Raw genomic sequence first — 26,734 nt, 5'->3', positions numbered from 1 at the left:
CGTAGAACCCAGGGACGAGCAGGTAAGTGGTGCCGAGTTGGTGGAAACCCTTTTCTCTCCTACTCCCTCTCCTACCTCTTCCTTTCTAGGTTTTGATAACTCTAAGGCTTCTCCTCGGGATCCCTCTGCCTCCGTACGACCCAAGGTGAAGCCACTTCGAACTTATAAGACTTCAGCTTTGCCAGTATCAACGTCACCGGTCCCCGGACCCTCGACAGCTCCTGATATTCATATTGCTCCTCGTAAAACCACTACTCCTAAGAAGTCTAAGTCTACCAAATTCAAGAAAAAACCAACGGGTGACTTTCAGGTACCCTGAGCTGATCTCCTCCCCATCCAACTGATCAAATGATTGGTCAGGGATCAAGTTCAACATCACTCTGGTGCAATAACAGAGATTAAGGATATGATGGCTACTCTGATCCGCGCCGGAACTCAGTTTCCTCCCCCTTCTGCCCCAGACGCATCGAAGCTGCCGCCCTTCGATAAAAACAATCCTTGGCGGTTTGCCTTGCATGCTCCATTCGTAGATGGTTCCCTAACTCTGGAGGGCATGGGCACCCGCCCTCTAGAGGACCTGGAGTTCTATCCCCCGGGCCTAGCATTCCCGTTCAATGGTTTTGTACGGTTAAAGGAACATGCATTGGTCCGTATGGACAAGGTACCGAAGGAAACGGTCATATTTCCAAAAGAGCAGGCCCAGGCTATCTGGGCCAGAACACTATCAAAGTGGGGGTGTATTAACTCCAAGCTCACCCCACACAAAGGTTCCTACACTATTTTTACGACAGCGGCCTCCATCTCTTTGCCGCTCATAGACAAAGTCACAGAGCTGACTATACAGGCCATCAAGGAAGGCTCTTCCATGCCGGCTCTCAAGGAGACGGACCCCACCTCTTTGCTTATTCCGGGTACCTCGGCAGCCTGGGATGCTGCGGCTTCTACCTTCACGGTGGGGAAACTAGACCCGGACTGTGCCTCTACTCTTTTCTCTGAGAAGCTTCCCAGATTAATAGAGAGTCTTCTCAAAACTGAGTTCGAGACCCGTACTAGACTTGCTAGGTCCCTCCAATCCATCACCTCCATGGAGTCCCTAGCATCTCTTTACCCAGAGGAAACGCTGTTCAGAGTCGCCACAAAGAACCAGCTGCTATCCTACCAAATAGATCTCCATGACTTCTGGTCAGCTCGGGTTAGTTGCAGGAAGTTCGTTCTGTCGGAGGCCACCATCAGGCATGAGCCGAACAGACTGATAGCGTCCTCCTGCTGGGGTAAGACCCTCTTCCCTCAGACCGAGGTGGATAAGGTTCTTCAGGACGCAGCGAGGGCAAACCAGAATTTGCAGGTAAGGTGGGGTCTCTCAGCCAAAAAGAGGTTCGAACCCCAGAGACACACGTTCTTCAAGAAGAAGCAGAGGTTTAGTCCTTACAAGGCGGCCCGGGGTACCTCGTCCCCACAGCCTTCCGCGGCCTCGACTTCTCGACAACAGGCGCCTCCTCAGCAGGTAGTCTACCTCGCTGCTCCCCCTGGTACACAGCCCAACCCCTCTTGGATACCCTCACCTGCATACAACCCTGCCTACGAATCCTCCGGTTCCTTTCGTGGATACCAAAGAGGGAGTTTCAGAGGTAGAGGACAGTTCCGCCAACGAGGCGGGCCTAGAGCAAGGGGTTCCCGGGGAGGGAGGGGCCCTAAGTTCACTCCCTCCCAATGATGTGATGCCGGTAGGAGGGAGACTTTATCACTTCCGAGACCATTGGACCTTCAGTCTATGGGCTCACAGCATAATATCAAGGGGCTTGGGTTGGAAATGGTCACAGGGATCCCCTCCTCCACCGGTGACCTTCTTCCAGAGACCCACTCCCATCCTGGAAGAGTACACGGCGGAGTTACTCAAGAAGAGAGCAATCAAGCGGGTTCGATCCCTGAAATTCCAAGGCCGCCTGTTTACAGTCCCGAAGAAAGACTCGTCGGCGTTGAGGGTAGTTCTGGACTTGTCGAAGCTCAACTCTTACATCCTTTGCGACAAGTTCCGTATGCTGATTATCTCTCAGGTACGGACCTTACTTCCCCGTGGGGCCGTCACCACCTCTATTGATCTTACCGACGCCTATTATCATGTCCCAGTAGCTCGAAACTTCTCTCCTTACCTAGGCTTCCGTCTCGGCAAGAGAGCCTTCGCATTCAAAGTCATGCCCTTCGGTCTCAGCATTGCCCCCAGGGTATTCACAAAACTGGGGGAGACGGTGCTCGAGCAACTCAGACACCAAGGGATACAAATCGTCGCCTATCTGGACGATTGGCTCATTTGGGCCCAGTCGCACCAGGAATGCAACAGAGCTACGTCGAAGGTACTCCATTTTCTCGCCAAACTGGGCTTCCAAGTCAACCTCCGGAAGTCCCGCCTACAACCATCAAGCCTCTTCGAATGGTTAGGCATCCGTTGGGACCTCTCAAAGCACAAGCTCTCCCTTCCTCCCAAGAAGGTGAGGGAGATAGCTTCCAAGGTCAGGAACTTTCTCAAACACAAACAGGTGTCCAGAAGAGCTTTAGAACGAATCCTCGGCCTACTCCAGTTTGCCTCACTGACCAATCTCCTATTAAAAGCCAAACTCAAAGACATCAATCGAGTTTGGAGAAAGAGGGCGACAATACCTTTAAGAGACAAGACCTTGAAGATCCCCTCTGTCTTGAAAATGAGACTACAACCATGGTCCGATCGGAGGAACCTCTCCAAGTCGGTTCCTCTACAGTTCCCCTCTCCACAAGTGACAATTCATACCGACGCGTCTCTGAGTGGTTGGGGGGGTTACTCCCAACATCAGATGTTTCAGGGCTCTTGGTCACCCGCCATGAGACAGTTCCATATCAATGTTCTCGAAGCCATGGCGGTGTTCTTGACCCTGAAGAGAATCTCCCCTCCGAGGTCGACCCACATCAGAGTAGTCTCAGACAGCACGGCCGTAGTCCACTGCCTCAACAGGGGGGGGTCCAAATCACCCAACCTGAATCAGATCCTGGTCACTATCTTCACCTTGGCAGCCGACAAAGACTGGTTCCTGTCAGCAACTCACCTAGCAGGAGTCCAGAATGTGATACCAGACTCATTATCCAGGACGAGCCCACTGGAATCGGAGTGGTCCCTGGACATGCACTCCTTCCGGTGGATACTCAGGCTGGTTCCAGGTCTCCAGGTAGATATATTCGCGACCCGACTCAATTACAAACTCCCATGTTATGTGACACCGAACCTGGACCCTCAGGCTTATGCCATGGACGCATTAACCCTGGATTGGAACCATTGGCAGAAGATCTTCTTATTCCCTCCAGTGAATCTTCTACTGAAAGTCTTGCACAAACTCCGCTCCTTCAACGGGGCAGTAGCTTTAGTGGCACCTCACTGGCCAAAGAGCAGTTGGTTTCCTCTCCTCCTCGAGTTGAAACTCCGTCCCTTCCGGATCCCATTCCCCAAACTGACCCAGGTGGTCCAAACTCGGACTGTGTCAGATTCCTCAAGGATAGCCAAAACCCTAACTTTGTGGATTTCATGAAGTTTGCGGCACGTAGGGACGCAAACATCGACCCAGATAATGTCCTCTTTATAGAATCAGATAAAAGGGACTCAACGATTCGCCAATATGATTCGGCGGTTAAGAAACTAGCGGATTTCTTAAGGACTTCAGACCATTCGGTTATGACTCCTAATTTAGCCATCTCCTTCTTTAGGTCCATATTTGACAAAGGCCTAGCAGCTAGCACTATAACCACCATTAAGTCAGCTCTGAGGAAAGTCTTCCTGGTTGGGTTTAACATTAACCTGGCGGAGTCTTATTTCTCATCTATTCCAAAAGCATGTGCTAGGCTTCGACCTTCGGTTCGTCCTCAAAAGGTCTCTTGGTCTCTAAATGATGTCCTCAAACTGGCCTCCGACACGGACAACGAATCCTGCTCTTATATCACTCTTCTTAGGAAGACTTTATTTCTAACAGCTTTGGCCTCGGGTTCCAGAATCTCAGAACTAGCAGCTCTCTCACGAAACTCAGAGAACATGGATTTCCTCCCTTCAGGTGAGGTACTTCTTTCACCAGACAGGGCGTTCCTAGCTAAGAACGAGGACCCCCAAAATAGGTGGTCCCCTTGGAAGATTATTCCTCTTCTCCAAGATACTTCTCTATGTCCGGTCACCACTCTCAGGGCCTTTTTAGCCAGGACTGCTACCCGATCGTCTGGCCCCTTGTTTATCAGAGAACAAGGAGGTACCATTTCCATACGTGGCATTAGGCAACAGATCCTATACTTCATTAAACAAGCCAATCCGGGATCATTTCCCCATGCTCATGATATCCGATCGATAGCTACCTCCATCAACTATTTCCAGAATATGGACTTTGATAACCTTAAGAAGTACACGGGTTGGAAATCTCCTATGGTCTTCAAACGCCACTATCTAAAGAACTTACAGGCTCTTAAATACCCAACGGTTGCAGCTGGGAGCCTTATCTCTCCCCATTGATCTTTTGTTCTTCCTTTCATCCATCTCTTCTCTTCTCCCTCCTACCCGCCACTCGCACCACGACGCCGCTTCCTTGGTGGTTCGTTAGCCCTAAGTTTATTACATATTAGGTTAATATGATTGTAACTATTATTGTTTTCCGTTGTTATAAGGTTGGGATATTCTTAGCCATGTCAGTTTTGTTGCATGTTTTCCTCTGATACTCAGAGGTTTCCCTGTTATCATGTTTGTTTAACCTTACTCTCACTATGCCCTGTGGCTAGTTTAGGTTTTATGCCTACTTACCTTAATAATATATGATTTTCTTTACATGGTGTTGTTTCTCTCCCCTTATTAAATTAGTTATTGTTGGGCTTGGAAGGCATTCTCTGGTACATTTTCACCGGGCGCCACAGGTCAACCCAGAAAAGGGATTTTGACGAAGGAAAAATCTATTTCTGGGGAGAGACCTGTGGCGCCCGGTGAAACCCTTCCCCTTTATTTTACACGATCCCACCCTTTCCTTTCCAAGCCATCATGGCCAATACAGAAGGATGTTGTTCAGATGGCGCTCGCGTCGTGGCGTGGGTGGTGTGGCGCTGGGGGTTTGTCTAGGGCCTTTGTATCGGCCCATCCCTTTGACGAAGGAATTAACTAAATGGAAGACAACCTGTGAATAGTGGATTTCACGCGCCTTTGCTTAATACACGACACCCAAAAGGTGCTCGCGCGAGGGTTGTAACCTCAGCATTCCATGCTTTTATCTTTCTCTGGTATAATTGGAAGGTTTTATCAGAAAAGATATACAAGAAGGACTTTTCACCGGGCGCCACAGGTCTCTCCCCAGAAATAGATTTTTCCTTCGTCAAAATCCCTTAATTCAACATTTAGCTTCCTGAAGTTATATTGAAAATTAGGTCTACACAACAGGATCTATAAAACATTCATACAATAATAAAGGTACAGTATAAAAAGCTTGGACACAAGCACTTACTACCCAAGAACCTTGTGGTCTAAAAGGCTGACAGGGTGAGAAACTTAGCAAAGATTATGAAAGGAGAAATCACAACTGCTCGGCAAAAGTTAGGAATATTTTTCAAGTTAGAATAAGGTTCTCAGTGTTGTCTGGACTTTCCCTGAACTAAATGCAAACAATACAAAACATTAAAGGCGTATTCTAAACATTAATTTATTTCACACTTGAACAATCAAAGCAATCAGCTAACTACTGACATAACCCAAATAAAGGGGGAATGCAAGTGAACAACATTCTTTCATAAAAAGGAAAAAAAAAAAAAAAAACTGTGGCTAGCATGTTACACAAAGTCAGGGATAACTAGAATCACATTGTGATTATAGTAGTTCATACTGAACTACTGAAATCAGTATTTATAGAAAATCAGAAAGACACCTCCAGTTGAGGGAAATAAATTGAAAACTCAATTTGAATCGCATCGTGAAATACAGAAGTGTGAATCAAAACAGCTAATTAGAAAACTGAAAGGCAGAAAGGCCTCATAGACTAGTTAGTCGCCCTCAACTGCCAGAAGGAGCAATGGTTTCTAAAGGAGGAGGTATTTTGCAGAAAGGGATTGACTGATTTGAAGTTCTCTGGCATCCTGACATCGAAGGTCATTGACACCGATTGCAGAAAGGGAAATTTCTATTTAGGGGTAAGTGTTGACATTTGAACAGCTTCGAGATAGAAGCAACATGAACACCTAGAGAGTTTCATAACAATAACTTACTGTTGTAATATAAACAAATTAAACCTCAATTTATCTAAAAGACAAATGAATGTTTGTAATTGCACAGGACTCAATGAATGATAGACAATGATGTACAGTTCAGGAGCTCACCCTCAAGCTAAGAAATATAACTTGGTGCTTTCAAGCAAATTATTGGTTAAAAAATTGTATGAGTGTGTCACTGTGATTGATTTCCACTGACTGGGGCTAAGCAATGACACAAAGTCTAATTAAAGGCATAGGTTTTGTCTTTGTATGAACATATTTCTGTTAGCAAACAACCACATAACCCTAACTACAAATACAGTTTCTTATTAACATACAGTCAAATAATTAGTTTCAAAGTTGCTTTAACCAATTAATCAGTTGGAGAACATACTAATCGTACATACAAAGGGGATTTTGCTTGGTGCAGGAGAGGCGTCATATATCTGAGCGACATCTTCCTGTGGTTCTCTCTCCAGTGTCTGTAGCATACGGAACATGTCAATCGTCAATTCGCTGAATTTAACCTGTCAAAAGACATCACGTTAATTTTACCATGTTTTTCAAGTGTGTGTGTAAATAATTCTTTTAAAATACTGTGTACATTAAAGTTATCTTCCATATCGATCACAGGATAGATAGGGTTGAAAAAATATACATCATGTAAAACTCAAATTAAAAAAGAAATATCTTATGTAGATAGTGTATTAATATTTTTTGGGCTCAAGCCATGTCGTTCTGATGGAAGGTTCCTTCAGTAGCTTCCTTTGGGCTTATATGACTACAGTAGATATTCCCAGAGAATTAAACTAAAGGTTTCACAGAATTCTAACTTCTGGTGCGAGTACCCTAAAGGTTTCCCTCTAGGATATCGTATATCAACAGGGGACGCATGCATTAACATGCCACATGGCTATCTGCACCCCACATAGCGTTTACGCTTCGAGGGGGAAAGGTGGCGAGGTAACTGAGGAGCCGTTCCAAAGTTACCCTCCTTCGTTACTGTTACGGTACTCGCAACGTAAACAAACAGTCCGCCATACTGTGTGACGTCACGTCCGTCCTCATTCCTAAGCTTGTGGCTTCCAACATTGGTTTGTTTTTCCCAGTGATCACCAATTATCTTTTGCATCCTTAGCCATGTCGCAACCTTCAGCCTCGCCTTCTTCTGGAAAGTTGAGTACCAGGTTCTTGTATTGTTTAAATAAGCTCTGGCCGTAAAGTAACGATTTTTTACGCTCAAATCTTGTGTTTTGTGGCAGAGCTGTGCCTTGCCCGGTGGCACCATTTTATGACGCCGCTGTTCGCCTTGCATGATTTATTTAGTTAGCCAGAACAGCCTTCCCGGCCTTATAACTAATTAAATATCATTAGTTATTTAGTCTTCATTGCTAGGAATTAGTTATATTATGCCGATGGTATTCTTCGGCGTTCTTAGTTAGCCGACCCCATACTAGACTTCTAGCCTAGCCTAGGCCGCAGCCTAGTGTTCATGTTTACTTCTGCATGATATAATAAGTGTTCCTATTATTAATGTTAATGAAGATATAGGCATTTTTAAACATATACAAGATTCAGTGTTGCATATGTCTTTCGCCTTCTAGGGACCATACAAGGGACCGTGCCTGGTCCATCCATGTCACATCCCCTAACCCAACGTTGGGGCCCTTGTATGCTTCCTTATCTCCCGTTACCTTTGGGTAACCTCCCTCTGGGTAGCTTTGCTATATCTTAGCCCCCTTACCCGGAATAATTTTCGGGTAGGTTAGGCTAGATCGTTATTCCCTCTTCCCTACCATAGTATATGGGGGGACCTCGGACAGAACCCCAGAGTACCTATCGTTCATCCCAGGCCACCCTTAGGGAACGCATTTCCCTTTAGGTATCGACTGAGACTGAAGGTGGAAGGGCTCTGCCCTTCCTCCTAGACTGCTCTTGGTTGGGACACGTCCCTTCCTCCTGTGGCCTAGCGATATGTCTTCCCAGCCCTCCCTAATCTAGGAGAAGACTTTGGGGGATTCTGTTTCATTAGAGTTTAGGACAGTACACCAGTGCTGTGCCTACTCTGAGCTAACCTACCCTAGGGTTGGAGAGCGTTTCTCTCCTACCTGGGTAGTATAGCATCTAACAGCTTCCCTCTGCCGCCGGATGATAGGCGTATCCCCTCCTATCATGAGAGCACTCCTTCCGGAGGGAAGCCGGTCGGGTATCGGACATTACCCTTCCCCACTCCCTCCTTATCTTTCTCTCTTCTATCATGGTGCCTGTCCACTGCTGCCTCCGCCTGCCGGCACTAGCCGCCAGCACCCCATGTGACCTTCCTACTTCATAGGATGTTCCTATCTGAGGATTACCTAAGGCAACAGTCTGCCGGCTGCCGGGGGCCTCCGCCCCTTGCCGCCGCTGCCGCCGACATCTCAGACAACCATCCATCTTATGTACCCAGCTAGGTTCACCAGCGCCGGCCACCGCCCTGTCGGCGACCCGCCGCCGTGCCGGCGGTCGCCCTTATAGGTGTCTCCTACCTCTCTGCTGCTCAGTGTGTAGCCTTAGATGGATTCACTCCGCCGGACCAGCCTCCGGCTTTACGCCGGCCTGCCGGCGACGCTCCTGTGTCTTCCATGGACAAGCACCCCTTCCCCCGGCTGCCGGCCCCGTGCCAGCAGTCGATCTAATACAGCTGGATAGCCTGACCGCTCTTTCTTTGGTATTTCATACCTTAAAAACAGCATACTCTGTGCTTCTCAGTGCAGTCTCTTGCCGGGACTTACCCAAATAAAAGGGGGTTTTATCCCATTTTCCCCCTTCTTTTCTCTGGGTTCTGAACAATTTCAGACCCTCTCCACTCTGTAGACAATTTCTTTATAAGGGAGCCTAAGTTTGGCTCACCCATAGGGATACCATTCCCTTCCCTAGAACCTCAGGTCCTAAGGAATTGTCTGCAGGAAAGGTCAGGGTAACTGGCTGGACGGGACTCACAAGTATGTGTCTTCCTACTTCCTTTCTAGCTCACCTATCCTGAGCTCACATAAAAAACCAATTCTATAGATTAGTGAATCTTAATCTTAAGAGTAATGTAAGCCATAACTATGTCTTCCATGTACGCATGATCTCTTTCTTTTACAGGAGGAGAACGTGAAGTGTGAGAGCTCCTTCTACGGAGTTCGCCGCCCGGACTTCTACGGGCATAAGGCGTGCCCACCCACGCCCCCTGTGCAGCGAAAAAGGGCAACCTTAAGTATTGGGATCCGCAGTCCAGCTCAACCTGCAAAGGCCTTCTTGATGAGGCAATCGACAACCCTCCGTCCGTGGAGGCCAGGGACAATGCTCAAGAGAAACTGCGCAAGTGGGTGCGCGGTTTCCAGAAGAACGCCACTGGGCCTTATCTCCCAAACGAGAAGATGAGGGCCTTGCTTTTCCCTAAAGCTCTGTCGGACTCTGTGATCCCCCAGGATCAGATCCCCTGCGTCCAACTAACTGTTGAACCCGACATTTCGGCTACACTCCGAAAGTGTCATCTTGACGAAGTGGAGAAGATGTCGGAAGTCTCTGACAACACTGAGAGGACCCTCATGGGTGAGGATCTGGAGGATGAAGAGGATCAGGTGGAGTTCCCTGATTTGGAGGACGAGGTCGCCCAAACACCTCCAGTAACCCCTGTTGTGGTCGAGGAGCCAGTCCCCTCTACCTCCTCCGCCTCGCTGCCCGTGCTACCAGCCACTGGAGATGCCATCCAGGCGCTGGTGGCACTGATGGACGAAAGGCTCCGAAAGAATCAAGAGGACCTCAAACGTCATTTCATGGGTTGGAAGCAACCGAAACAGATTTCGGTTAAGGATCTTCCCCCCTGCTCGGAGTCTAACCCTTGGAGGTACGCCGAGCATATGCCAATTACAATTGGTAAAATCTTTATTAATGATCGGCTTGGGTCCATCCTCTTGGAAGAGGTGGAGTTCTTCTCCAGCTTTGAGGCTTACCCGGACTGTTACGTCCGGCTCAGGTCCGAACCGGCCTCCAAGGAAGAGACCGAACCCAAAGAAGTGATTGTGTTCAATCACTCGAAAGCCCAAGCCATGCTGGCAGAGTGTCTTAAGAGTCGTGGTTTTACAACTCTAAAATGCCAGCATTGAGCAAGAAGCACCCGTCCTTTCTTGCTCTCCCTTCTGCGACCTTTCCCTTTGTTGAAAAGGCCTTCCATGCGGTCATGAAGGCGGTGGAGGAAGGAAAACCATGCCCTAACTTGGAGCAGTGTAGGCCTCTCTCCCTCGCCCTTCCCCCCGACGACAGATTCTGGAAAGATATCCAGTTCACTTTTACGGTTGGGAAACTGGAACCTGACGCGGCTGGCCGTCAGTTCAATGAGGATCTTCCAAAGCTGAACGACCACCTTCTTCGTCGGCAGCAGGAGACCAAGGAGAGTCTAGCCGCCTCCCTGTCTCATCAAATTCAGCTTGAGGTCATGGCCGAGGACGTTAGGGTCCCAGATTTGTATATGGTTCTCGCAAAGACCCACCTAGTGACCGTGATGAAGGACTTGTATAGCTCCATCAAGGCCCGGAGAGCCTGCAGAGAATTCGTGTTTGCCAACGCGGCAGTGAAACGAACCCCGGAAGCTAATCTTCTCCAACATCTGGGGCAAGCATCTCTTCCCAACAGCTCTGGTGAAAGAGATCGTGGACAAAGCCGCCTCTGAGAATTGGAACCTTCTCAACAAATGGGGCATGTCCCGCAAGAGGAAATCCTCTCAGGAAGAAGGCCCTCAACCTAAGAGGAAATCCTCCAAAGCACGACCCCAGCAGCGTCAACCCAAACGCCAGTTTCCGGCTCCTGCTACTCCCCAAGTGGTTGCACAACCACAACAGACCTTTCAGTTGGTTCCCCAGCCGGTGGTGTCCCAATCACCGGTCTTCAGCCCTGCCTATGAACGACTATCCACTACCTTTCGTCCCAGAGGTAGAGGCTCCGGCAGAGATTCCTCTCGCCGCCCCTCCAGGGGCAGAGGAGGAAGGGGAGCTAGCGGCCAAGGTGGCAAACCCTCGGGAAACCAGAAGCAATGAAGTGCTTCCGGTGGGAGAAAGACTCCGCCACTTTCAGGATCGTTGGACCTTTGATCCTTGGGCACACAGCATCATCAAGAAGGGACTGGGTTGGAGCTAGACACAACCACTGCCAACCTTCAACCAGTTCTTCCAGCCTTCAACCCCCATCTTGGAAGAATATGTCCTAGAACTCTTGAACAAGAAGGTGATCAAGAGGGTAAAGTCCACCAGGTTCCAAGGAAGACTATTTTGTGTTCCAAAGAAGGACTCAGACAAACTCAGAGTCATTCTTGACTTGTCCTCCCTCAACAAGTTCATTGCGAACAACAAATTCAAGATGCTGACCCTTCAACAAATAAGAGCCCTACTGCCTCACAAGGCCTACACGGTCTCAATAGACCTACCTAGGATTCTGGCTCCAACGAAGAAGCTACGCCTTCAGAGCCATGCCCTTCGGGATCAACGTGGCTCCGAGAATCTTCCCCAAGCCAGCAGACACAATCATCCACCAGCTACGCCTTCAGGGCGTCCAAGTGATGGCCTACCTCGACGACTGGCTGGTCTGGTCGACACCGCCAGAATGTTTGAGAGCTTGCAGCAAAGTGACCCAGTTCCTGGAACATCTGGGTTTCAAAATAAACACCAAGAAGTCTCGCCTCGCTCCAGCTCAGAAGTTCCAATGGTTAGGAATCCATTGGGATCTTCAGTCACACCGCCTTTCCATCCCACTGAAGAAAAGGAAAGAAATAGCCGGGTCTGTCAGAAGACTTCTCAAATCCAAACGGATCTCAAGACGACAGCAGGAGCAAGTACTCGGCTCCCAACAGTTCGCCTCAGTGACAAACCCAGTGCTACGAGCACAGCTAAAGGATGCCTCAGGAGTCTGGAGACGAAACGCATCCGTCGCTCGAAGAGATCTCAAGAGACCCCTACCGAACAGACTTCGCTCCCTTCTAAGACCGTGGTCAGAAGCAAGGACCTTGAAAAGATCCATCCCTCTCCAACCTCCACCTCCATCGCTAAACATCCAAACGGACGCTTCTCTGGAGGGTTGGGGGGGTCACTCCCATCAACGGCAAGTTCAAGGAACATGGTCTCCCCTATTCAAGACGTTTCACATCAACATCTTGGAGGCCATGGCAGTTCTTCTCACCCTGAAGAAATTATCCCCGCGTCCCTCGATACACATCCGTCTAACTCTGGACAGCTCGGTAGTAGTCAGATGTCTCAACCGTCAGGGCTCGAGATCGCCCCACATAAACCAGGTGCTATTACCCATCTTCCGCCTGGCGGACAGGAAGAAGTGGCACCTATCTGCAGTCCCATAGAGTCGGAATGGTCCCTAGACGCAAGATCATTCTCCTTCATCTCTCGTCAAGTCCCGGAACTACAGATCAACCTCTTCGCGACGAGCGACAACAAGCAACTTTCTCGATATGTGGCCCCTTACGAGGACCCCAAAGCGGAAGCAGTGAACGCCATGTCCCTGGACTGGAACAGATGGTCCAATATTCACCTGTTCCCTCCACTCAACCTTCTGCTGAAAGTCCTCTCCAAACTGAGAACCTTCAAAGGGACAGCAGCCCTAGTGGCTCCCGAGTGGCCCCGCAGCAACTGGTTCCCCCTAGTCCTGGAGCTACAGCCCAAGCTGATTCCCCTGCCAGGCCCAGTTCTCTCCCAACAGGTGCAGAAGTCGACTGTCTTCGCTTCATCAAAGAAAGTCAAAGACCTTCATCTCATGATTTTCTCTTCCTAGCCGTAAAGAAAAGGTTTGGAATCTCGAAGAAAAGTTTAGATTTCCTAGAGGAATACAAAACAAAGTCTACCAGAAGGCAATATGAATCATCCTGGAAGAAGTGGGTATCCTTCGTCAAGGCGAAAAACCCTACGGAAATCTCTATAGATTTCTGCGTGTCCTTCTTTATTCCCGTTCATGGACAAGGCTTAGCAGCCAATACGATTTCCACCTGCAAATCGGCCTTGACTAGACCACTTCTGTACGCCTTCCAAATAGATTTATCCAGCAAAATCTTCAATAAACTCCCAAAGGAGTGCGCTAGACTCTGTCCAGCACCTCCACCGAGACCCATCACCTGGTCCTGGATAAGGTGCTCCATTTTGCCTCTAACTTGGACAACAAATCTTGCCCTCTGAAAGACTTGACTCAAAAAGTGATCTTCCTTTTTGCTCTCGCCTCGGGAGCCCGAGTCAGTGAAATATCACAAAGTTTAAGTAATTTGTATTTTTCCTAACATACTTACCTCAAACTACTTTCTTAGGAGTACCTGGAAATCTCCTCTCAACCGACCAGAGTTTTGTGTAGTTTACCCTACTTCCATTTTCTGTGAAGGCTAACCTCAGGCGGAAGGATACGTGCCCTGAGGCTAGTCCCGGGTCAGGGAGCGTGCTAGCTTGGGTCTCGACCATCAGTAAGTTCTTGGTTGTTTAATTACCTAAAGGGTCAGGAAGACACTCAGGGACGGAAGGGCGGGCCATTACCCGAAAGTAGTTTGAGGTAAGTATGTTAGGAAAAATACAAATTACTTAAAATTTGTGATTTGTTCCAACACGGAAACTTACCTCGAACTACTTTCTTAGGAGACTTACACTTTAGGAGGTGGGAGTGTCCTTCTTGACCCCTAGATCTAGCTAAGCAGGATGCAATGGAACCTAGATAGGGGGCTAGGTTCAGAGACAGTCAGAAAACGAAACGTAGGAGAAAACTACACAAAGAGCTCATGTTAGTGTCTAAGTAACTCACCTGTGCAAGAATTCCTCGGAGACGTATCCTTTGATGATGTTGTGACTTGAGGTCTTGTGCAGACTCTACCTGAGTCTATCTCCAAGGGAAAGAGGGGGAAGGAAGAACAAGGGGGTTTTTAAGGAAACGAACCTGTCTCTCTTGGTCTTACTGCCCACGATTGTACCTGGGGCTACACCGTTAAATTGCTTGGAGCGCGGAGATGACTGTTCCTATAGAGAACCCGTCTAGGGACTTTCTTGAGCATTCCTTCAGGTAGTGCGTTGTGAAGGTAGACTGGTTAGACTAGGTGCCTGCTCTTAGGATCTGCGCCACTGCCATGTTCCTTTCGAAAGCTAGGGAGGTAAATAGACCCCTAATGTCATGGGGCCTGGGCTTTCCCGGCAGGGGAACGCCCGCACTGCTATAGGCCCTGATAATCACCTGTCTTAGCCAGAAGGAGATAGTGTTCTTCGAAAACGGCTTCTTCACTGTACCTGTGGAGACAAAAAGGCTCTTGATACCAGGACAGAGATTAGAATTTCTCTCCAGGTATTTCCTTATGGCTTTGACAGGACGCAACTTCAAGTCCTCCGGATTGCCCGAACGAGGAATTGCTGGTATTGAGAAGCCCTCAAACTTGGGATCCCAAACTGCTGGATTCTGGGTCTTAGCCACAAAAGTCGGGACGAACTTGAGGGAAATCTCACGCCAACCCTTCGCATGTGAGACCTCGTAAGACAGCCCGTGAATCTCACCCCCTCTCTTAGCTGATGCCAGTGCCAACAGGAAGACAGTCTTGAGGGTGAGGTCCCTGTCCACTATGTCTTTCAGGGGTTCGAATGGGGGTTCACTTAACATCTTCAGGACCCTCGCCACATCCCACTGCAGCACCCTGACGGCTTGAGGGGGACATGCTTGATCGAAGCTCTTGATGAGCATTGAGATCTATGCCCTTCAGTAGGAAGACTTGTCCTAAAGCTGCACGGACTCCTTTGATGGCCGGGATAGACATACCGACTACATCCCTGAGATGTACCAGGAAGTCCGCAATGTCCGGAATAGAGGCCCTCAACGGCTTTATGTTTCTGGAGGAGCACCACTTCGTAAAGGTGGTCCACTTAGCCTGGTACACCGCTGCCGATGAACGCCTCAGATATCCCGACATCCTTTCGGCCGTTCTAGCTGAATAGCCTTCCTTCCTCAGGAGATGCTCGATAACCTCTACGCGTGAAGGCGGAGGGATCGAGGATTGTCGTGGAACCTTTGAAAGTGGGGTTGCCGCAGCAGGTCTGGTCTGTCTGGAAGAGGCCACGGGGGAAGACACGCTAGTTCTTTTAGGTCGGCGAACCACTCTCTCTCCGGCCACCAGGGCGCTACCAAAGTCATCTTTAGGTTGTGGGCCGTCCTCACCCTGTTGAGCACCTGTCTAAGCAACGCGAAAGGGGGAAAGGCGTATACGTCCAGATTGTCCCACCGGTGTTGGAAGGCGTCCTCCAATGCCGCTTTTGGGTCTGGGACAGGAGAACAGAATACGGGGAGTTGTGCGTTCAGTCTTGTTGCGAAGAGATCCATCACTGGCGAACCCCATTTCTGGATGATGAGTTTGGCTACCTCTGAGTGCAGGGTCCACTCGGTTCACACCGCTTGACCCATCCTGCTGAGTCCGTCGGCCAGGACGTTTTTTTTCCCTGGAATGAACCTCGCTGCGATCATGATCTGTTCTGTCGTGGCCCAATCCAGAAGTTCCAACATGAGATCGCACAGCTCCCTCGACTTCAGTCCTCCCTGCTTCTTTATGTATGCTACTACTGTGGCGTTGTCGCACATCACCGCCACGGTGTTTCCCTGTAGAAGGTTGAAGAACTGTAGGCACACCTTTCGAACCGCCCTCATCTCTAGGATGTTTATGTGTTGTGCCTTTTCTTCCTCCATCCAACTGTCTCTTGCTGACCTTCCGAGGAGATGGGCACCCCATCCCTCCTTGGAAGCGTCTGTGAAGAGAAGCATCTTGGGGGGCTCAGCTGCGAAGGGCATCCCCTTGAGGGTGTTTGTCCGGTCTTGCCACTACACTAGGACTTCTTCCGTTTCCGGCAGAACTGGAACCACCTTGTTGGGGGAATCCGTCTGGTTCCATTGGACGCTCCTGAGCTTGAGTCTCCCCTAGGGAACCAGTTTCTTCAATGACACGAGGTGAGCTATTAACCTCTGCCAGTCCTTTGCTCTCCTGGGTTGTCCCGCCAAGAGGGGGCGGAGGATTTTGTCCAAGTTGGTCAGCCTCTCTTCTGACGGAAAGGCTCTCACTAAACGGGAATCCAGGACCATCCCTAGATAAGTCATCCTGGTGGAGGGTGACAGATGAGACTTCTCCAGGTTGATGGTGATGCCTAGAATCTTGCAGAACTGCAGAAGCTTCACGCCTTGATCCCTCAAAACTTCCTCTGAGAATGAAAGGAGCAACCAGTCGTCTAGGTAACGAATCAGGCGGATGCCCCGTTCGTGAGCCCACACTGAGACTGTCGCGAAGATCCTCGTGAAGACCTGAGGCGCTGTGGATAGTCCGAAGCAGAGGGACCTGAACTGCAAGGTCTGGGCACCCCACTTCACCCGAAGGTACTTTCTGCTGGAGGGGTGGACTGGGATTTGAAAACAAGCGTTCTTGAGGTCTATGGACATCATGAAGTCCCCTTCCCTCAAGGACTCTAGGACCGACTTCGGGGTGTCCATCTTGAAGTCGGTTTTGCACACAAACTTGTTGAGAGCCGAGAGGTCTATGACCAGTCTCAAACCTCCCGTTGCTTTCTCAACCAGGAAGAGCCGACTGTAGAAGCCCGGGCCCGGGTCCCGTAACGTTTCCATTGGTCCCTTTGCCAGCATCGTGGAAACTTCCTCTTGCAAGGCTGTTCTCTGCAAGGGGTCCTAGGGAGCCAACCACTCCGCCCGAATGGCCGGGATCAGGGGCGGAGGTTCTGCCAGAAACGGTAACCTGTACCCCTCCTTCAACACTGTTACTGTCCACGGTTCTGCTCCGTGGTTTTTCCATGCTTGCCAAAAAAGTCTGAGGCATCCCCCCACCTGAGGCTTGGGCAGGAGTAGGGGGCCTCTCTTCCTATCTTCTTCTAGAGGAACGACCTGTACGGCCCCTCCTGGAGGCCGAGAAGGAAGTTCTAAAGGAGGCTGGGGCTGATGCTGCTCCCCTACGGGAGGGCTGAGACGGCTGTGACCAAGGAGCAGCTGGGGAGTGTCTCCTGTGCTGGCTAGACGAGGCTCGAGGAGTAGCAGGACCATCGGACGCGGGCCTCCTGTGGATGGGTCTCCTCGGTGCTTGAGGTCTAGGAACACTCACCTCCTTCCTCTTCAAGACCTTCTCCATGATCTCCTCTGCCTCCTTCAGGGGAAAAAGGACGTCTTCCCATAGGGGCAGGCTTCTCAGGGCCCTCGCTTCCCTGTCCGGTATCCTCCTCGACAGCTTGCTCAGGACAGTGTCTCTCCTCCTGAGTACCCAGTTGGCTGATTGGGCTAGGGACTGGTAGGACAAGAACTTTAATGCCCTACCTCTCGAGATGATTAGCTCCTTCAGGAGAACCTGATTCCCCGGAACTGAAAGGTCGTAGGAGGATTGAACACTTACGAGAGTGGAGGCCCACCAATCTAGCCAAGAGGCAACTTTCGCTAGGTCTCTTGCCATCTCCTTCATCATAGTCACCTCTGACTGGGAGAAGCAGATTGGGGCTGATGAGGCCCTGTCTTCCGGGGCCCCTTGGCCTAAAACTTCGAGGGAGGGTTCCAACTTGCAGGCCCCTGGACGTTGAGCCCCCAGAAGGTAGAATTTACTCTGGGACCTCAGTCCCTGGAGCAACTTCGAGGAGCTCTGAGACTTGGGGGCCTCGGCATTGCCAGACACAATCTTGTTGACGTGAGCTCTACCGACCCTCACGTCTCTGGCCACTGGAAGAGCCGACGGAGCCCTCCGCTGGGCGGGGGCCTCCATTAGTCTATTGAGGCTAGAGCGCCAGGGATCCTCGTCTGAGGGTTCAGGCTCCTCAATACGATGGTGTCATCTAATGAGGCCTATCACCCTCCTGTAAGCCGAGTCCTCCGCTGGGGCGACCTCCACGTCGTCGTTGATGTCCTCCGTCTGGCGGCCTACTTCTCTAGAGGGAATCCCACAGGCGGATGCCTCCGCGTAAGGCTCTGGACGCAGAACGGGCATTGCCGTGGCGACGAGGGGCTCCGTCCTCCGTCTGTCCTTAGTCATGGAGGACGCGGCTTCCGTGGGCTTGCCCGACGGAGGAAGCCATCTCTCCTTCTCCAGGGTCCGTGGTGCCACTTTCGAGGGCACAACGAGGCTGCCCGTCCGAGGGGTCGACTCCCTCCGCTGGGGGGATTGAGTCGGAACCCTCGCGGTCTTACGCCTGTTGTAGAATTTCCGCGAGGCCGGGTCCCTCCGTGGTTCTAGCTTGTGGCTGGAGAAGAACCTTCCTGGAGACTTGTCTCTGGGTCGCCAGCCTGAAGTGCTCGGGACCGAAGTAAGGTCCACGAGCTTACTGCGGGGGATGACCACCCATTCCTCCTCTGGTGATCTGCTCCTCCTGAATTTTCTCCTAGGAGACCTGGAGCGCCTCCTCCCATGTCGAGACCTGGAACGTGACCAAGAACGGGAGTGCCTCCTCCGGGATCTCTCACGCTTCCGTCAGGAATTCCTCCGGTTTTCTCCTTCCGAGGAATAGGGGGTTGTAGCAACCGATGAATTGGAGGACTCTTTATAACCCGTCCGAGGGGCCGGGGCCCGGAGAGTGGTCATCTGAACGGCTTGTTGTCCTACGGGGAGCGCGTGCTGCAGGAAAACTTCCGGAACTGACGACGGCAGTGCTGGGGGAGAGCGTGGAAGTTCTACGTTGGGGAACCAGGATCCGAGGCCTTCCTCCAACCTCAACGGGGATCTACAGGGCATCCTAGGAGGGACCCATTCAAGGGGATCCGCCGCCGGTGAGTCTTCCTTCTCTGGGGCGCCTTCAGCTGCGGAGGTACCTGAAAAACCTGCCCATGATGCGGGCGAAGAGACAGGGACAGTTTTACTCCACATGGGGTCATCCGAAGAGACGTGACCCGCGTGCACCAGGGCATCGTTTCTAGGACCGCCACTAAACTCACCTTCAGCCCCCCTACTTGGCTGGAAAGATGCTGCTACACCACTATCATGGATAAAAGACTCTTGGGGAAGAACCTCTGGCTTCTTCCCCGCCACGGACTTACCTCGTCCCCTACTCTGGGTAGGGGAAGATGGAAGGGAAACCCTACTCGACAGTCCCTCTGGAGACGTAAAGGGCGAAGAGGTGTTAGCCTTCTTGGGCGAACGCTTGGCAGACTTCTTTTTCTTGGCACTGAATCGTACCCACTGGACCTCACTCCAAGAAACGCACTCCGGACAAGTGTCCGACGGAGAACACACTCTATCCCTGCACGACGAGCACAAGGAATGAGGGTCTACCCCCGGCTTAGAAAGAAACGCACCACACGACTTCCCGGCACTAGGCCCAGGACAACGGCGGGGATGCTCCATCATGCACTATCGCAACACCGCAAGACACAGGAACGCAGCGAGAAAGGGTAATAAGGACAAGGATAACATATGAGAACACAAGGGAAGGATAAGGTAACCGCACGGGGACACAAAGGGAAAGCACAGGGATACCACGTGGGAACCACGCGGGACACAATGGAGTCGGGGACACAAAGGGTCGCACTGAGATAAGGAGAGCGTCGAGATGATATCACGACGCGACCAGAGAACTTACTGAGGGTCGAGACCCAAGCTAGCATGCTCCCTGACCCGGGACTAGCCTCAGGGCACGTATCCTTCCGCCTGAGGTTAGCCTTCACAGAAAACGGAAGTAGGGTAAACTACACAAAACTCTGGTCGGATGAGAGGAGATTTCCAGGTACTCCTAAGAAAGTAGTTCGAGGTAAGTTTCCGTGTTGGAACAAAGTGGCATTATCAAGAGAAGAGGGCCAGATACAGTTCGCCAACACGGGGGAACTTACCCTCTTCCCTGACCCCACGTTTCTTGCTAAAAATGAACTTCCCACCAAAAGATGGGGCCCTTGGAGAATATGCCCACTGAAGGAAGATGTCTCTCTATGCCCAGTGGAGAGCCTTAAGGTCTATCTTCAAAGAACTTCAGACTTTGGTGGAGGACAACTATTCAAAGGAGAAACTTCGGGTAGTGACCTGTCACTAAAACAACTAAGAGCGAAAATCACCTACTTTAATCGCAGAGCGGATCCTGACAGAACACCCACAGGTCATGATCCTAGGAAAGTTGCCTTTTCCCTGAACTTTTTCCAAGGAATGGATTTTGAAAGCCTCCGATCCTTCACAGGCTGGAGGTCACCTACAGTATTCTTCAAACACTATGCGAAGCAGGTGCACGAAGTGAAACGATTCATGGTGGCAGCAGGTAGCGTGATGAAACGGGCTGTTTAGTGCTGCGTAGAACAGTGAGTTTTTTCGGGACTTTAACTCAAACGGGTGCCTGTGTTGACCCTAGTGCGATACAGTGATTTTACAGGACACTTAGTGTCACTAATAGACTGTTCTTCATCAAGGTGAAGTGACATAGATTCTTACACGTGTGCCACATGTTCTTGGACATGAAGTGTATAATGATTTTAAAGACTGGCGTTCCTCCGGGAACTTGTGCTTAAAGGCAAAATATTTCCCTTTCAGATTCCACATCACCGTCTTACTGAAAATCTATGTCTATTATCCAATATTATTATTGTACATAATTTTCCATATTTCCATGCAATTTTCAAATAAAATATTTTATTTACCATACACGTCTTATTTCGCTCCTATCTTTCATATGAAAATAAATTGCTGTTATTGTTTTATTGATCCTATTTCCATGGTTAATTATAATTAATGTACCTACTACCTGATATACACTCACCTAATGGTATAAATTTGTTCCTATACAAATATTTAACCTTCTGATCTGTCTTCGAGACCGGCACGATCTCTTCATCCAGGTGAGTCTATCTTCGTCAGGTTACTTCGAGATGTTCCTCTTGTCCAATTAGGACTTCCCTGCCAGGGGGGCTGGAAGCCAGGTCATTGTAATGCCACTGGTAGTGACATTTAACGGAGATGTCACGGTCTCTTCGGTCACCAGACCGCTGGAATATTAGTCGAAGTAGAAGGCACTTGAAATGGGAAAAAATCCACGATACATTAATTCTCTGGTACACTTCCATCAGGACGACATGGCTTGAGCCCAAAAAACGGATTTTGAGCGAAGCGAAAAATCTATTTTTGGATGAGATGGCCATGTCGTCCTGATGGACCCGCCCAACTGTTCCAGTTCAGACTGCCAGGCCCCTCCTTGCTATACTGTATCACGGAAGCCGGTAGGAAGCTGGACTTAGGAATGAGGACGGACGTGACGTCACACAGTATGGCGGACTGTTTGTTTACGTTGCGAGTACCGTAACAGTAACGAAGGAGGGTAACTTTGGAACGGCTCCTCAGTTACCTCGCCACCTTTCCCCCTCGAAGCGTAAACGCTATGTGGGGTGCAGATAGCCATGTGGCATGTTGATGCATGCGTCCCCTGTTGATATATAAGATCCTAGAGGGAAACCTTTAGGGTACTCGCACCAGAAGTTAGAATTCTGTGAAACCTTTAGTTTAATTCTCTGGGAATATCTACTGTAGTCATATATACCCAAAGGAAGCTACTGAAGGAACCTTCCATCAGGACAACATGGCCATCTCACCCAAAAATAGATTTTTCGCTTCGCTCAAAATCCATTTTATATGAATGAACACTAAATTAAAATTTAACTTGTTTAATAGCAAACCTATTACTTAAAATTAGCTAATTTATTTTAATTCCGATACTTCACTCCCTTTTAGGAATAATAGCAGTCATCCAGTAGTACTGCACAGTATATTTTTTTGAGGTCCTTGTTAATTCTTTCTTTATTTGCAGATTCATTATGCAATACAGTACAGTATAATTTTTAGTCTATATTATTATTATTATTATCCTCATCATTAATATTACTTGCTAAGCTACAACCCTAGTTGGAAAAGCAGGGAAAATAGCCTAGTGACGAAAGGGAACAAAGAAAAATAAAATATTTTAAGCACAGCAACAACACCAAAATAAATATTTTCTATTTAAACGATAAAAACTTTAACAAAACAAGAGGAAAAGAAACAAGATAGAATTGTGTGCCCGAGTATACCTTCAAGCAAGGGAACTCCACAACAATAAGTATTTTCCATCAGTTCCTGCTATGGAAGCTAGTTAGTAAACTACCTCTGTTCAGATGATAGTCATCACTCTAATACTCCCCTCCTCTTCATTTGCATCTGATGTCATCTGGCTTTCTAGCTTCTCTAACAAAAAATTTTGGCCTCAAGTTAGGTGATGGGTTTACTTTCGTTATATTCTCTGCATTTCATAATTTGTTATAAGGTGTTAGAATGTAATATGATACGAGTTTTGTCTTTAATGCCGACTTCCGTTTAGCTCTGCTAACTTTGGATTACAATTTATCTCAACATTGGATTCTTTTTAGAAGGCATTTTGAGCTGAGAAAACAAAGAAAACAGCGCAGATTCTGAAAGGGTATGGCTATCAAATGCGAAAGTTGTGTAATGATATGGCATACAACAGTTGAAAAAACAGCAAAAGATATGAAAGCCTTATTTCGTTTAGATATTCAATAAAAAGGGTTAATGTAGCATAATTGGTAGTAACAGAGGAGACCAGAAAGAAAGGCTGGAAAATTACATATATATATTAAGAATTTTAAATGTATATAATTTGTATTTTTCCTTACTATGCAAACCTGAGTCTTTTAAAGTGAGGATTCATCATCAGCTTCAGGAGCTGAAACAGCCGTTGATTTTGTTAACCATGTATTTAATGACAGGTGGTGATCGTGGGCTTCTAGCTCTGCCTACTTTACACTTCTGACCTTCAGCTCAGGACTAAGAAGGGTGATTGTGGTGAGAAGTTCAAGTTTAAAGGACTAAGATTTGTAAAATGTATTATTTGTTCCTTAACTTTTGTCCTATAAAATAGGAAGACTTCTATGTGGATGGAATTCTCCCTCGAACAAAACAGGTTGGTTCTGTTTCTTCCCTGCACAGGACCTTGCTGGTCCTGTACAGGGGTGAGGGAGATAACTCCAGCAGCCTCCTATCAGGCCATTATAGAGACAAGTAGGCTGATAGGGTCTGACTAGCACTTGGTACTCAGTCAATGAAAGGATCTTTCTCCCAGAAGGAGAGATGCATCCTGGTGTCTGAAATGAAGTAAATAGTGTATGATGACAAATAGGTTTGGTATTCATTCCAGAACCCTCCCCCTTGTTATGGGAAAATGTGGGGAAAATGCTTCTTACAGATCAAATCTAATAAGAATGGTGCTAAAAAATATAGCCTACCAACATCAATGTCAGATCCAGTGTATATAAAAGTACAGCTGATTTATCCACAAGGTATGGGAAAGAAAGAAAGATCAAAGGAGACAATCATTCTACCTTTCACTCCAGACTCAGAAAAGATGTTTTCTGTCCCATGTGGCAGCTGTGTTGGCTACAAAACTACTTGAACGGCCACCACAAGGCCAAAAACCAGTGCCATAGGACTTGGGTAGACGAGAAGTGACCAAGATGTTGAAGAAAGGAGTCATAGAAAGGTGCAACCTCGGATGTAATAATATATTTGAGCCTAGTAAATATTGAAAACCAATGAATATCTCTGTATATGACCATTACTACTCAAATCAAAGTAACAAACTTACAAAATTTGAATTCACTTCTATGTTTCTAAGAGCATTACAAGTTTGTAACTGAATATATTGAAGATGAAATAATAGAAATTAAGAATATAGGCAAGAAATTGAAGTACCCTGATATTGCATTAAAAACAACAAAAAAGACCTTCAGTAATAACAGGGAAAACTATAATACACAGAACCTACATGTACTTCCATATAATAATTTTTTTAAAGAAATTCCCCAGTTGTTAAAAAACTAATGTCAATGTACTATTTAAGAGTAACAATAAAAATAGCCCTCAAAAATTTCCCTGACAGTGCAAAGGGATATATATATATAATATCACATGTAATTCATGTGAAAAATTCTATAGTTAAACTTGTTATATTTAGGCTATATGCAAAGAGATCTGCAAGCTTTATAAAACGAAACTTTAATTACTTAGTATAAAGTTTCATTATTTTTATTGGCAAAGTTATTTCTTATATCACTATTGTATACAAATCCTCTGCCATTTTTATCACTCCATCTCTATTGTGAATATTTCTACTTTCATCCTTTAAAGCAAATAAATGTTCCAAGTCCTCTTTTCATCAATTTGATGCTTCTTCCTTCATTTGGTGCTTCCTCAATTTGGGTCTGATTGTGTTTTCGAATGTGCTGGGCTTTTAGTTTATTGTTTTGAATAAATCTGCTAATTCTATTTCACCTCTCTTGGATTTGACTTTATAAAGATTTTGGTCTTTTCTAATAGTTTTCCTTGATCTTGTTTCGGAACTTTTCCACCAATCTCTTGTATTGATTCCAATACAAATTTTGTTAGGTTACTGTTCATTACTTCTTTATTTGCTTCCATTTCATCATGTAGTAGGTTGGCTAGGGCACCAGCCATCCATTGAGATACTACTGCTAGAGAGTTATGGGGTCTTGACTAGCCAGACAGTACAACATTGGATCCTTCTCTCTGGTTATGGTTCACTTTCCCTTAGCCTACACATACACTGAATAGTCTGGCCTATTCTTTGCAGATTCTCCTCTGTCCTCATACATTTGACAACACTGAGATTATTAAACAATTCTTCTTCATCCAAGGGGTTAACTACAGCACTGTCATTGTCAGTGCTACGCTCTTGGTAAGGGTAGAAGAGACTCTTCAGCTATGGTAAGCAGCTCTTCTAGGAGAACGACACTCCAAAATCAAACCGTTGTTCTCTAGTCTTGGGTTAGAGTTCTCTTGCTTGAGGGTACACTTGGGCACACTATTTTATCTTATTTCTCTTCCTCTTGTTTTGTTACATTTTTATAGTTTATGTAGAAAATATTTATTTTAATGTCACTATTCTTAAAATATTTGATTTTTCCTAGTTTCCTTTCCTCACTGGGCTATTTTCCCTATTGGGGCCCCTGAGCTTATAGCATCCAGCTTTTCCAATTAGGGTTGTAGCTTAGCAAGTAATAATAATAATAATAATAATAATGTAGCTGGGGGTACATATTTTGTTTTGCTAAAGTAAACTCATCAGAATTGTTATCTTATTACAGGAGTGTTTATTTTCTTTCTTAAAATTGAATTTACTCTTTTCTTAGATCTAAACAAAATTTTGCTTCTCAACATTCTACGGTCTCTCGACTTTAACTTATTTAACACTGTTACATCTTCAACTAAATCTTTTTCACTGATAATAAAATCTATTTGGTTTTTCATTTCTCCATTGTGCTTTTCCATGTCCATTTTAAATGTTTCCCTTTATAGAAAAAAAAGTCTTCATGACACACACACACACATGCATTGATATGTATATATACATGTAATGATATGTTTATGCTGATAGGGTTATATATGCATAAGTATGTATATGCCTGATAATCATGTGTGTAAACGTGTATATGGGTGTGCATACATCTATGTATATGCATTTGCATGGAAACAGGTATATATGTATGATTACGTTTATGCATTTATATGGACAAGGCAAAAGAAACAATCGGTAGACAAAAAAATTACCTGCAATCTTAAATTACCCCAACTGACACTTGGCTAATGATAAAAAAAAACTCCACTCATACACACACTTGAGAATATAAACCCTGGTAGTTTGTTTGTCAGTGAAATATTGTTCTGCAATCACCTGCACATATGTTTGAACTCTCACTGTACCATATAAAATGTAAAAAGCCCTCTCTTAATAAATCAGTCCTCTGAAGAAGGAACACTAAACTAGTCAGGATTTAAACTTATATTTTCTTTTTTGTTTTTCCTAAGGTTCTTTTACATACATATTTATATGTGTAGAAATCACGAAAGATGACATGTGATGAATATAAAATACATAATAGCCTCGGAAGGAAAACTGACAGCTGTGGTATCCCCTTCTCCTGTATAAATACGATGTCTTTGCATATGTATTCTCATTGTTGAGTTTGTTAATGTCCCTAATGAACAAAAGAACGAACTCCAATAAGTCTTTTTTATTTTTCCTCCCGTGGCTATAATATATATGTATATATATTTATGTATATATGACCACCACTGACTAATGATGTCAGGATAGGATATTAGTTTTGACTTCAAGACTGAAGATGGGTGGCCATTAATGACCAGATATTGCCTTGATGGGCAAGAGGCATGGCATCTTGAAGGGAAGAAAATAGGACATTTTTTAGCCTTTTGGAATAGCGGGGACAAAAGTGAAGCTTGGAGAACAAAGCAATATGATCATCAAATATAGAAATAGATTTCTTCATTAAAATTTCCTTTTTCCTTCACTGAACTTTCCATGTCCTCATTCTACATTTTTATTCTCTAGTCTGGCTTGCCTTTATTTACAAATACTCCCAACCGACCTTGTGACCTCATCATATAAGGTACTCCTTACATGGTGGTGCCTTTTTAAAAGAATTTCTTCAATCTTCATATCTATCATTCTCA

General features: G+C 47.0%; 1 protein-coding gene across 4 annotated transcripts in view; it reads right to left on the bottom strand.

The window, feature by feature from the left end:
- LOC137625394 (protein SCAI-like) overlaps window positions 1-26,734 on the bottom strand; it is a 273,253-nt gene that overhangs the window by 116,921 nt on the left and 129,598 nt on the right. For all 4 annotated transcript variants that reach the window (XM_068356266.1, XM_068356267.1, XM_068356268.1 and 1 more), the window contains exon 7: window positions 6,633-6,752. In XM_068356266.1, coding sequence (XP_068212367.1) covers window positions 6,633-6,752 — 120 coding nt within the window. The remainder of the gene's footprint in view (window positions 1-6,632; window positions 6,753-26,734) is intronic.

Source organism: Palaemon carinicauda, chromosome 32 (assembly GCF_036898095.1).
Source record: "Palaemon carinicauda isolate YSFRI2023 chromosome 32, ASM3689809v2, whole genome shotgun sequence".
In the NCBI taxonomy this organism is placed as follows: Eukaryota; Metazoa; Arthropoda; class Malacostraca; order Decapoda; family Palaemonidae; genus Palaemon; species Palaemon carinicauda.
The sequence above is the reverse complement of the archived record's forward strand: the minus strand, read 5'-3'. Positions and strand labels throughout refer to the sequence as shown.